This window comes from Rhincodon typus, chromosome 10, assembly GCF_021869965.1.
Source record: "Rhincodon typus isolate 14 chromosome 10, sRhiTyp1.1, whole genome shotgun sequence".
Taxonomy (NCBI): Eukaryota; Metazoa; Chordata; class Chondrichthyes; order Orectolobiformes; family Rhincodontidae; genus Rhincodon; species Rhincodon typus.
In genome coordinates this window covers 54,461,059-54,474,797 of record NC_063341.1, presented here as the reverse complement: position 1 = coordinate 54,474,797, position 13,739 = coordinate 54,461,059, and the positions used below count along the sequence as shown (strand labels likewise).

Below are 13,739 nucleotides of genomic sequence, written 5' to 3'. Positions count from 1 at the left end.
GACAAATGGAATCTAACCTTTTAAATGGTTTTCGAGGTGGATGCAGCGGATGCCTTCTCAAGTTTGAGAACAAAATAGAATTTCGTGCAGAATGTGTGAACGCCTATAAACCGGGCACAGCACAAATATCAGCTAGAATGGAAATTATTTTCCTATGATATTGTGAAGTCCTAATGAGGCAGCATGATAAAGCTTTCACTGGGAGTCGCAGTGAGATGATCCAGTCTCTTGCAAAACAATATCCAAAGGTCTTATAATTTGAATAGCTCATACCTCTAAGTTATATAGTACTCTAAAGGTGGACATCCCAGGTGCCGATGATCTGAACAGACTCTCCAAAATAGTGTTTGCACTAGGCTGATGTTGTTGCTTCGAAGAGAGCGAGGGTGACTTTGATGTTTGATGACTTGAATCAGTCAGTAAGGTTTTCTGCTAAGAATAAAATCAACCTTCAGTTTAAACCTACCATTCTGCATATCTTCTGACATTTAATAATCTGCATAATCAATAATTCATCATCCAGGCAAAACAAATAAAACTCTGCAATATCACGTAAAGAACCTGGCTCCTCCAGCATCTGCTGTGTACAAGCCCAGCCCCGACTGCATGCAGTTCAAAACTAATTTTCCACTCAATATTCTGTTGAAGAAATAAACAACAGGGATGCAGAGCTAAGGTAACAAATGATACACGCAGCTAATTTCATGCAAGTCAGGTAAAAGTGGGAGTAACAACACACAAAAATGTGGGATGCCTGGACCCACTCCCTGCCTCCAGGTGCATCATCTGTGAAAGATACAGCAGGAGTGGGTTGCATTTATAAACGTTATAGATTTAATTTTTCAGCTTTCAAAAGTAGAGGTTTAATTAGGGGACTCAAAAATGACCAGTATTCATTGTACAAAAGTCTAAGAAGAGAGGTTTTGAAAATCTTAGTCACTAATACACAAGCCCTTGGAAAAAAAAAAAAGACATTCATACAACACTTTTAAAATCTCAGACGAAGCTGGTAAAGAATCACTTGCTTGGATTGGAACTATGCAGATGACTAATGGTTCTTTCTTGAGCTATAGAGTTACTAGAGTTTGTACTTGAAATGCAAGTCAGACATGTTCTTTATATGGAGTTAAGAATTTCGGTTTCTTACTTTTTGTTATACCACCATTAATAATCGGCTTTTGTCAGCATGTCTATGCGCACAATGTTGTTAATGACTTGGAGAGGTTTGGTTGTTCAAACAGAAAAGCTTTTCTTTTTGCTACAATGACCCAGGTAATGTCAAGATTCTCACAGAAAACATTAGGAGACTTAGCTTTCCTGTTAAAACTTCAAGACTTTAGGTAAAATTTGGATGCTCCTTTTTCCCAATACCATGAGAGGAAAATGCTGCTGCGTTTCATTGAAAAACGATTTTAAAATTGGGAAAATATAGAAGAATACAACAACTTACTTTTCTGCCTAAAGCATCAAGTGTATCCAGAGCTTCTTGGATTGCTGGATCAGTAGGAACTAATAACAGCAACTTCCTAACACGCACTGTTATCCTGAAAGATGAACACGTCAATAATATATTTGTTTTAACACAAGCCAAAGTTGGAGGCAGCATTAGCAATAAGTTTAGGTTGGCATCCAGGAAAAACACATGCTTTATACATTGTTGTATATGACAAACAGTTCAAACGATAATGAAATAAAGTGTCAAGCTAGTGTAAAACATTTGAAATTTGCATTTTACAAAAACAGATGTATTTTATAGCCTAACATTCTCAACGAATTGAATTTTAACCCCAACTTAAAGTGGACTAAGTTTGTGTTCAATGGATCCCTGAATAGTTGAGCTTCTTTCATGTAGAACCTGTGGTACAGATAATTTGATATATGTGACTGTCAGTTACCAATTCCAGGACTCTCATCATTTAAATGCCCAAAGTGAAGAAGAGAACTTAGCTCTTTCAATGGAGAGGAGCAAATTACCTCTGGAGTTTCTGACACTCACCGTGTGTAAAATGTTAATACTTAAAATATCATGAGCAGTTCTACAGGGCCTATCTGATTGGTGTTATTCTGCTTTTAAAACAAGATAATTACATACATACAACTACTCTATTTGAAACTATGGAATCTTACCTTGGTTCTTCAAGGTTGGCGAGTTGGTAAAGCATATCAAACACATTACAAACCAGTGCCATCACAACACCAGGCAGTGATTTCTCCTATTACAAAGGGAAAGAAACTTGTCACAAAAAACGCTAGCAGAGATATCCCAAAATAAATGTCTAACAGTAGGAATTCCATTCAAATAAGGAACATTGAATTCAACTGTGCCGAAGGAATATTCAATAGGAAGATACAGAATTAAGTCAATTTAGAAAAGTGCAATACACGAAAGTACAAATTGCACAGTACTTTTATCAAATGTTCAACACAAGCATATTTACAAAGTCTTGCTTTATGACTGGTGTCTGTCATTGTAATTTACATTAATTGATAAGCCTCCTCCATTCCACGGCCAGCCAGAATTTGTTCTGAGTAAGGGTCACTTAACCCAAAATGTTAACTCTAATTTCTCTCCACAGATGCTGCCAGATCTCTTGAGCTTTTCCAGCAATTTCTGTTTTTGTTTCTGATTTACAGCATCCGCAGTTCTATCGGTTGTTATTTAGAATTTGTGCAATCTCATTTTTAAAGAATATCGAAAAGCAGCATACCTCTGCAAATCCTTCAATGAAAACTGAAAATTATTCAACGGATCAAGAACTAAGTTTCAGAATACTTCGTATGAAATTTGTAAACCTGAGCCAAAAGCAGAACTCTGTTCTCAAACAACTTTCATCTGAAGTTAAACGCTTTGTTTTTACATAACCTTTCATGTCTAACCTGTTCCATAACATAAGCGGAGTTGAACACACCACTGCTGGCAGATGAGTCAACTGAACTCCCTGATGCTGTACCCATCACAGGCGTCTTTATTGTTAATATTTGGTCATCTGAAAATCCCAGTTGGTGGAGCAATTTTTGATCTTTGTTCATGGTCAGCTAGATAAAAGAAACAGCACACATTATTTCCATTGGCAGAAAATAAGCAGCATGATGTGCAAATGAAGTTATAAAATCAATTGACTTGTACTTGATTTCACAACAGAATTGGTAATAAGAAAGAACCTAGATGAAAAATTAGAAACTTGGTTTTTTAATAATGGGAGATACAAAATAAAAAAAATTGCAGTGGCAAAGCGGTGCTACACTTTGCTTTTTGTCATCCAAGAACATCTGCAACAAATGACAAAGGTACTAATTTACAGAATGTTGCTATCTCTTCCCATAACTGCCTGGCACTGAATAAATCAGGGTTCTAAAACAGTAACATATACATTCAAATATTACTGTCCAGATTTGCAATAACAGCTTGATTGATTGAGAGATATGGACAAATTGAAGGTAGGAAATTAAATGGGATGCTCTGGAATGTTGGAACCACAACAGTTTCTAATTTCTAGTAATTCGATTCAGAAACTGAAAACAAACTGGTTAAAGTGGCAATGCAATCAGAGGAGGGGGCACGGAAATGACAGAACAAGTTATTCATCAGAGTATGATTTGATTTTATCCAATTCTAGTGATGCAAAGAAAATATTTTCAAATCCACGAACATAGGAACAGGCTCTGAAATATAGTCTTGGCACTGCAACATTAAATATTTCTCTTTGCTGATGTTGCCAGACCAACTGCACTTTTCCTGCATTTTTTGTTGTTTTTTGTTTGCAATATAGAATAGGGACAGGCCATTAGCACCATAATCGTTCCTCCATCAACGAGATCACGACTGATCAGCAACTTAACGGCACTTCTCTACACTATTACAAAAGCAGGCATGAGCCATAAGGGTGACGTCTAGTATCAGAGATTTATGCAGAACAGCAGCTTTAATTTATTTAGTTCCTGTTAACTCAAAAACATCCCTAGGTATTTGATGGAGTATTAACAAACGAAACTTATTATTTAGCCATATAAAACGATTATTAGGGTAGCTAACAGCAGAAAGGCAAGAGGAGAAGAGAGTGAGAAGGTGTTAGGGAGGGAATTTCGGGGCCTTGAGCCTTGCCAGCTCCTGGCATTGATGTCAATGACACAGTGATTAAATGTGGAGAGGCACATGAGCGGACAAGTGCTGACATCTTGAAGATGTTGCATGACAAGAGGTGAGACCAAAGCTGGATTTAGGAGCAAGGATGAGAATTTTAAAATTATTTACTCATGAACCAATATAGATTAGTAAGCACATGGGTGATGAATAAACAGAACCAAAACTTGCTGAGATACAGGACATGGATAGCAGAGGTTCAGGTGATTTAAGTTTCTGAAAGATAGAATGTGGAAATGCTGGCCATTAGTACAATGGGATAGGCATGGCGAGATCAAAAATACAGCCTGAATCTGAGTTTCAGACGAACTAATATTCATGCTCTATTACTACTGTGGAAATCGGCAGTTTTAGTCTGATGACATGGATGCCTGGTTGGAAGCACATCTTGAGGTTAAACATGGCATCAGCATTGCCAACAGCCTTATTCAACTTCAGACTGTTGACAGGGAGGGCGATGAAACTCATTGGCTAGGGAACATAGTGGTGGATTAGCAAGTTAATTAGTTCGATCTTCTCAATACTTAGGAGCAACAAATTTCTCCTCATATAGTACCAGATGACGATAAGCAGTCTGATAAATTATCAAAGACAGCGGTCAAGAGAAGTGTTGACAAGACAGAGGTTGTTGTCATTATCATATATACAGAAACTGATGTTGCATTTATAGGTCTCAGGTAGCCAGCATCCACAGAACTTGTTTTTTAATTGTTCCTAAGTACGATGTCACAGAGAAGCAGCACGTAGAAGGGAAGCTGAGCAGGGAGGGAGCAACGATCAATCTATGGAGTACTGTAGAGGCACAGGTACAGGGCTTAGAATACAATCCAAAGCAGCTATCATTTGATCGGCAAGAAAAGGAGAACTCAACTTGCTGGATGCTGGGGAAAAGGCATTGAGGAAGATGAAGTCAACTGTATAAAAGGCTGCAATATGTTTAACAAAAATGGGTGAGCAGGCATCGTTCAACATGGTCAAATTCACAAAATTGTTGCCCTGCCTAGATCTGACATAAGTAAACTCTTTCAAATGGCCACCCACACGTGCAAAAACATTTAACAGCCTTGAACTTAAACGGGCAGTCACAATGACAATAAAAGGACACCGATTGAGAGATGTAATAAATGAGGTATTGCCAACGTGAGATCAATCATTTTTCAAAAAAGTGGAAATGAAAGCATTCTCTCCCAATGTAGAAAAAATTTAATAAAATTATGGTGTCAACAGATCCAAAGCCCATTTCCCATTCCTAAAATAAAAATATAGATTCTGAGTCAGATAAATTATCATCTCCAACTTAAGTATTTTCCCCCTTTCTTTTCCTTTACTTACCAAGCTATCATTAGCAAATATCTGCAGGTTATCCAACGGACAGTTGACATGCGATATGATCTTCCACCTGACACTCCCAATAGTCTCATTGCTGTGAGCCTGTAAAGTGGGCAGAATGTCAACATTATAGTTAGGCACTGGTCAAGTAAATATTGCAATGTACACTGGCATATTTGACTGGGATAAGTAATGTACAATAAACATGATTAAACTTCAGACAGTACTGAGCTTAATCAAGCAAATTTGACAAAGTTTAATAAAAACATTTTACTGAGAAGCCTTAAACAAATAGTATAAATGTTAAAACTGCAGTCAGATATAAATGACATGGAAAGGCAAAGCTAGCATTTTATAAACCATTCGGAAATAGCAGGAACTGCAGATGCTGGAGTCAGAGTCAATACAGTGTGGAGCTGGAGGCACACTGCAGGCCAGGCAGCATCAGAGGAGCAGGAAAGCTGACATTTCAGGCCTGGATCCTTCATCAGTACTGGGAAATAAATAGAGGGAGAAGGGGTATAGCTTGGAGAAGGTAGATGGGATGGCGATAGTTGGATGCAGGTAGGGGTAGTGGGGATTGGTTAGTGGGAAAGATGGAGTGGACAGGTGAGAAAGATGATGGACAGGTAGTGTCAGGTGAAGGGAGGTGGGGATGAGAGGGAGGGTTGGACACGGGATGAGGCCGGGGTGGGGAGATTTTAAAATTGGTGAATTCTATGTTCAGCCCATCGGGCTGGATGCTCCCAAGGTGGAATATGAGGTTTTGTTCCTCCGGTTTGCGTGTGGCATCATTGTGCCACTGGAGGAGGTCCAGGGTAGACATGTCACCAACAGAGTGGGACAGGAGTTAAAATGGCTTGCAACCAGAAAGTGTTGTTGATTATAGCATACAGAGCACAATGCTCCGCAAATCTGTCACCCTGTCTGGTCTCACCGATGTCGAGGAGGCCACATTGGAGCAACAGATACGGTAGACCAAGTTGGAGACTGTACAGGTGAACCCATGTCGGATATGGAAAGTTTGTTTTTGGTCTTGGATGGAGGTGAGAGGTGGGGTGTAGGGGCAGGTGTAGCACTTCCTGCGGTTGCAGGGAAATGTGCCGGATGCGGTGGAGTTGTGGGGAGTGTGGAGTGGACGAGGGAGTCGCGGAGTAAGCAGTCCTTACAAAAGGCAGATAGGAGTAGGGAAGGAACTATCTCTTTGGTGGTGGGGTCACATTGTAGGTGGCGGAGGATGATGTGCTGGATGCGGAGGTTGGTGGGGATGATATGTGAGGACCAGGGGGAGTGTGTCTTTATTTTTGTTGGGAGGTGGTTTGAGGGCAAAAGTGCGAGAAATGTAAGAGATGCAGCTGATGGCATTTTCGATCAACGGAGGGGGGAGGTTGCGGGGAATTGAAAGTCTTGGAGGTGGTGGAGGGCGTGGGTAGGGAGTTCCTGGACCGGGGAGAAAAGACACATTCAAGGTAAGCAGAGATGAGTTCAGTACTGAGCTATGCCTGCCTCTCTGTAGGATACCTGGAACAGTCCCTCTTCCGCTGTTACACTGGCACCATCCCTCACCTCTTCCACTACATTGATGACTGTATCGGGGCTGTCTTGTGCTCCCATGAGGAGCTTGAACAGTTTACTAGCACTTTTCACCCCAACCTCAAGTTCATAGAACATAGAACATAGAACATTACAGCGCAGTACAGGCCCTTCGGCCCTCGATGTTGCGCCGATCTGTGAAACCAATCTGAAGCCCATCTAACCTAAACTATTCCATTATCATCCATATGTTTATCCAATGACCATTTAAATGCCCTTAAAGTTGGCGAGTCTACTATTTTTGCAGGCAGGGCATTCCACGCCCTCACTACTCTCTCAGTAAAGAACCTACCTCTGACATCTGTCCTGTATCTATCACCCCTCAATTTAAAGCTATGTCCCCTCGTGCTAGCCATCACCATCCGAGGAAAAAGGCTCCCACTGTCCACCCTATCTAATCCTCTGATCATCTTGTATGTCTCTATCAAGTCACCTCTTAACCTTCTTCTCTCTAACGAAAACAGCCTCAAGACCCTCAGCTTTTCCTCATAAGACCTTCCCTCCATACCAGGCAACATCCTGGTAAATCTCCTCTGCACCCTTTCCAATGCTTCCACATCCTTCCTATAATGCGGTGACCAGAACTGTATGCAATACTCCAAGTGCGGCCGCACCAGAGTTTTGTACAGCTGCAACATGACCTCATGGCTCCGAAACTCAATCCCTCTACCAATAAAACCTAACATACTGTATGCCTTCTTAACAACGCTATCAACCTGGGTGGCAACTTTCAGTGATCTATGCACATGGACACCGAGATCTTTCTGCTCATCCACACTACCAAGAATCTTACCATTAGCCCAGTACTCTGTATTCCTGTTACTCCTTCCACGGACCATCTCCGATATCTCCTCCCCTTCCTGGACCTCTGTCTCCATATCTGGTAACCGTCTCAACAGAGACATCCACTTCAAACCCACCGACTCCAATCGTTACCTTGACTAAACCACCTCTCACCCATCCTCCTGCAAGAATGCGATCCCATACTCCCAATTCCTCCACCTCTGCTGCATCTGCTCCCAAGATGGAGCGTTCCACTCCTGAATATCCGAGATGTCCTCCTACATCAAGAACCGCAACCTCCCCCCTCCGTTGATCAAAAATGTCACGAAGCACATCTCTTGCACTTTTCACACTTCTGCCCACAAATCCCTCCCCCATACAAAAATAAAGACAGACCCCCCCGGTCCTCTCATACCACCTCACCAACCTCCGCACCCAGCCACTTCCACCACTTACAATCTGACCCCACTATCAGAGATATTTCACTCCCCACCCCTATCTGTCGTTCGTAGGGACCGCTCACTCCACAACTCCCTCATCCGCTCCACATTTCCACCAATCCCACTGCATCCGGCACCTTTCCCTGCAACCGCAGGTGGTGTTACACCTGCTCCTACACCTTCCCTCTTACCTCCACCCGAGGCCCAAGACAAACTTTCCATATCTAACAGGGATTCACCTGTGCATCCTCCAATATGGCCTACATGTGCTCCATATGCTACATTCAACAATGCCTTCCAGTGGCTAACCATTTTAACACCCCTCCCACTCCCTGGGTGACATGTCCATCCTGGGCCTCCTCCAGTGCCACAATGATGCCACACACAAACTGGAGGAACAACACCTCATATTCTGCCTGGGGAGCCTACAGCCTGACGGCCTGAACACAGAATTCACCAGTTTCAAAATCTCCTCACCCACGGCCTCATCCCATGTCCAACCCTCCCTCTCATCCCCACCTCCATGACCTGACACCACCTGTCCATCATCTTCCCCTCCTGTCCACTCCACTCTTCCCACTGACCAATCCCCACTACCCCCAAGTGCATCCACCTATCGCCATCTACCTACCTTCCCCCCCCGGCCTCACCACTCCTCCCTCTATTTACTTCCCAGCTCCCTTTCCCCTCCCAGTCTTGATGAAGGGTCCAGACCCGAAATGCCGACTTTCCTCTAATGCTGCCTGACCAATTTTATAAACCATACTATCAAAAAAAAACTAAAACATTTTATATGCAATAGAAAGTTTAACCCCTATTATGCTGCAGATCTGGCAAACACTTTGGTAATATCAAATTCTCCAGTTTGCCAATGAGTTAGCATTTCAAGCTGCGAAATGTCCAATGTTATATTCATTGTATTGAAAGAATGACCTCAGCACTTCCATGCGTACTTAGGCCAAGCTTTAATATCGAAACCGCTGATTGGGAGCAGAGCTTGTTCAGACTAATGATTTACTATTTCATTTATTTGAATTATACCATAAAATATCAAGCTGCTAAGACAGCATTTGTGCATCAAGTACAGAGGTGCTCAGCGAAATTTAGTTCTGCACATAAAAGATGAAAATGACACTTGCAGTATTAAAAATGACTATGGCCCCTAGCCTTTGAATTACTGATACTCACTGTATCTTCGTAGCATGACTTTCCTTATATTAGAGATCAGGAGTGAAAACTCAAGCAACAATTTGAAACATACTCATTTTATTTTCCTCCTTTCATTCAATTTTACTTTTTATAGCTTACAATTTGCTTCGAACTTAATTTTTTTTTCACCATTACTTACTTTCCCATCTGCAGCAATTTGGGTAATGCCACAAACTCAGTTGTGAGCACTGTTGGTAATTCAGGCAAGCCCACAAGGAGGCTCAATAGCATCTGGTCTAACGTGGCGTATTGAGGCAGAGAGGATTTAGAATGCATAGGGACGGGCTCAAGGAGGTTTGGCAAGTGGGCAGGTTTCAGAGCAGTAAGGAAGGAGGTTACCATCTTCAGGTGAATATCTGTGATGGGCAAGTATAAAGCAACTGATCTTTTCACAAGCCCTACTGACTTTTGATCATATTGGGGTGGGATGCTAATTACTTTTGTATTATAGGGGTCACTTCAAGGAGGTAGTGAGCTAGCCACCTGTATTATATGAATATGTACCTACCCTGCCCAAAACATACCCAGCAAAGGCACACATTATTCATCTTTTTTAAGTTCTACAACAAATTCTTCCTTAAAGCTTTGCTTTAAATGGGGAAGAGAAATTAATCTGTAGCACAAGAACAAAATATGGGTCTATCAATAGAAATATATTCCATAAAAACAGGACTAACCATCTTTGTCCAATCAGAATTTGCCTTCCAAAATTTCTACTCTAGTTTTCAAACATTTGCTACCCTGTTATTGGGATAACGGTGAAAAAGTGCTAAAAATTAAAAAAAAAAAAGGTTAATAAGAATTTTAAGCATCTTTCCTGGTTTTAGAAGGAGGGGAGAACAGAATTGACCAAGTATATTGTTTTCAAGTTTGAAGCATATCTGCGTGGGTTCACAAAAATCAGAAGCTGAACAACACTAACCTCTATACTAAATGTTTCTTTTGTGGATTCGCAGATGACTGAGATAGTTACAGGATGTCCATGGAACGAGGCACCGTGAGGCAAGATTGTCCGAGGAACAGAATACAGATCCTGCATAAAAGATGGTCACAAATTTAAAAATGAAAATACCTTAACCTCAAAATAAAGATATTTCAGTGGTCGAGGACACCAAGGTGCTAACATGCACAATATGTAAGATCACAAATCTGACATACTCTGTAACTGCCCAAAACTGCCCACTGCCAGAGACAATGTGCTTTGGTACCAGAAGCAAGCATAATTGCGCAAATGGATCTCCAGAATTTCTCTAAGGACTATAAATTAAGTTAATGTTGAAAAATATACCAGAAAAGACTTGAAAGTGCCAAGTCTGAATTTGTAATACGTTGTCCTTTTTTCAAAAAGTGAAAGATATAAGCATAGTACAATGCCTCAGGCCCATTAGTTTTTCTGAGTCTTAATGGCTTGATGCACCAAATTATTTGTTTTTCAATATTAATTTTTTAAAAATATTTTAATGACAGGGAAGATATGATTAAGGAATTATTTTTTATAATTGTTCCCCTACTCTACCCCTATTTCCGCTCCCTGGGCCTGTCATGCTGATGCAACTGATTGCAGCAATGTACCCCTTCTTTTGAGCTCCAGCCTCATTCTGATACTATTTTTGACTGTTTTTTTTAATTGAAGCCTTTCAAGTCTAGACAATCCTTATTTCTTAATTCTACTTGAATTGAAGGTTCAACTTTATCTTCCCTCCTATATACAATGATATGAGAAATCAAGAACGAATGAATACATTACACTGGTATTCATCCGAGCATAAAACAAGATGTCTAGCTTACAGTATTAAGCATGAATAAGTCAATTAGTGATTTGTCAGTTTGGCATAGCCATTTACTGGAAATGTAACCATTCATTTACTCACCTCTATTGTGATCACATATCTTTCTGCAAGCAACAGCAGCCGTTCAATTATGATAAGTTTACTGGACCTACAGTTGAGACATAAACATTATCGAACTGTTAACAGAATCTTGACACATCCTTACAAAAACAGAGTTAGATTGAGCTTCTTGGTAAACCTAATTCAGTAACATAATATTGAAATAGGCATATAACTGATGCCTAAACATTCAAGAGTGACAAATAGGAAAAGACTATCTGGTACACCAAGCCTGCTCCAGACAGCTGTGATGTCTGAAGTACCAGTAGACACCCAAAAGCCATGCCATATGAACATACAAAATAGGAGCAGAAGTAAGCCATTCAGCCTTTTGAGCCTGCTTTGCCATTTAATAAGATCATGGTTGATCTTCTTGTGTGTCAAATTCCATATTCCCATCCATCCCTAGCTTATGATTTCTTTGGCTAACAACAAACAACTTCCATCTCAACAATATTCAATTACCCCACCTCTATCAAACTTGCATAACCACCATAGAAAACTCATTCTAGTCTTGGTCCTAAAAGGGCACAATGAATTTTAAAACAACACCACCTAGTTCTGGGCTCACTCACAAGTGGAAACATCCTTTCCATGACAACCTTGTTACCTAACTGGCTTATTAAAGAGCATTATCAGACCTGGAAACACCATAACCGCAAATTTAACCTAAGTAACCAAGCACCAACAAGTATCTGAGCCAAATCCAACAGGCTGCCACTAGGTGGCAGTGTGGGTGTTTACATTTTTCATTTCATGCAACCCACAGGCATTTAATATCTGCAAAAAAAAAAGAGTACATGAAGCACAATAATATCTGTGAATGAATGTTGGTATTACCTGGATGGAGACTGCACTGATGTCGCTACAGTAGGCATGGCTGTAGCTGTCAGCATTTTAGTAGCCCTTGTAACAGCATGTGTCAAAGTAGGGCCACCTAGTGCTGAACTAGCAACCTACAATGAGAAGAGGTTAGGAAAATACATTAAAGACAAAATGACCATAATAATAGAACACCAGATATATAAATTCACCACTTACTTCTAAACGTTTGTAGCAATCTGCTATGAATTTCTTATGAAGGGAAACAGAGTCCTGAAAGAGAAGTGAAATGATGATGGTCAGTGTCTGGATTTATTCATCATTCCATACAAACACATAATGACATCTTTCATATCTGAAATTAATTTCTGCTCCTTAAGGAAGAACTTTAGAGAAAATGATCTGTTCCAGAATGGCCCCCTCCAAAGCTCTAAAACCCAGTTTAAAAGCAAAAATTATTTTCCCTTATAACATACCCTTTATAGAGCAAATTCATAAGGAATATTAAGTAACAGAAACAAAAATGATTCACACTACATCAGGCACTTTAACATCACATTGACTGAATTTAAAAACTTTGCCATAGTACTAAGTTACTTAGCTTTGACATGATTTTACTCATTTCCTGATAAACATGTCCTCATGTTAAATAATAGAACATCACACTTAATTATCTGAATCCTTGGGACACAATTTTAGTGTTAGACTATTCCTAGATCTACAACAAGGTTCTGGGTTTATGCTTTTTTTTTCGTAAGAATCAGAATTATGGATAATAAGTTGACGTGAAGTACATAAAAAATTCAAATCTGCAAATCAAAGAGAAATCTACAAAGACAGAAGTAAAGTTATTTTAAGCACGAACTTCGTCCACACAAAGTTATTGGCCATAAGCAAATTTAGGCAATTTAACAGCTTGATGGTCTTTAAAGTAACATTTATTCTATTATATCCATATTAATGATTCATTTCCCATTACTTGATTTTTATAGAGTACCTTTTTTAAACGAGGATTAAGGCTGATGTAGCTATAATTAATGATCAGATGGATTGCTTCGTGTGCAATTTCTTCATCTGGTGACTCCATGGCAATTCTCCAGATGAAGTCCATTCCTGCTAGTTCCAGTTTTTCAACATGCTAGACATTGGAAATAAAGAGTGCACAGCAGTTAATTTTCCGAACCAGAGACCTTTTTACTTTCTTAATGTTGCCATGCATTTCTAAAACAGTTCTTAACAGTGCAGCTTAACAGAAATAATGATCAACACCTCTCTGAAGCAATGCACTACATACACATACTTCAATAACTGTTTTCATAAAACATACATAATAGGTAACACAATGATGCAGACAATTCTTTTGTCAGAGCAGGATATTGGATATTTTGCACAGAAAACAATGGAAATAAGTAAACTTAGGTAAACCATTCCATTTGTTCTTGTTGGTGATGATATCAAGACATTTACTTACTCATCATTTTGACCAAGCTTCTAAAAACCAAAAGAACTGCGGATGCTGTAAATCTGGAACAA

At 40.0% G+C, this 13,739-nt stretch overlaps 1 protein-coding gene across 2 annotated transcripts in view; it reads right to left on the bottom strand.

Moving 5' to 3' along the window:
* Positions 1 to 13,739, bottom strand: part of usp24 (ubiquitin specific peptidase 24) — a 229,715-nt gene that overhangs the window by 92,144 nt on the left and 123,832 nt on the right. The window contains exons 21-30 of one of the 2 annotated variants that reach the window (XM_048602450.1): positions 13,204 to 13,344; positions 12,426 to 12,479; positions 12,225 to 12,340; positions 11,367 to 11,433; positions 10,418 to 10,528; positions 5,474 to 5,572; positions 2,878 to 3,036; positions 2,128 to 2,213; positions 1,451 to 1,544; positions 274 to 432 (exon numbers count right to left, since the gene is read on the bottom strand). In XM_048602450.1, the coding sequence (XP_048458407.1) occupies positions 274 to 432; positions 1,451 to 1,544; positions 2,128 to 2,213; positions 2,878 to 3,036; positions 5,474 to 5,572; positions 10,418 to 10,528; positions 11,367 to 11,433; positions 12,225 to 12,340; positions 12,426 to 12,479; positions 13,204 to 13,344 (1,086 nt within the window). The remainder of the gene's footprint in view (positions 1 to 273; positions 433 to 1,450; positions 1,545 to 2,127; positions 2,214 to 2,877; positions 3,037 to 5,473; positions 5,573 to 10,417; positions 10,529 to 11,366; positions 11,434 to 12,224; positions 12,341 to 12,425; positions 12,480 to 13,203; positions 13,345 to 13,739) is intronic. The other variant, XM_048602451.1, reaches the window with a different exon arrangement.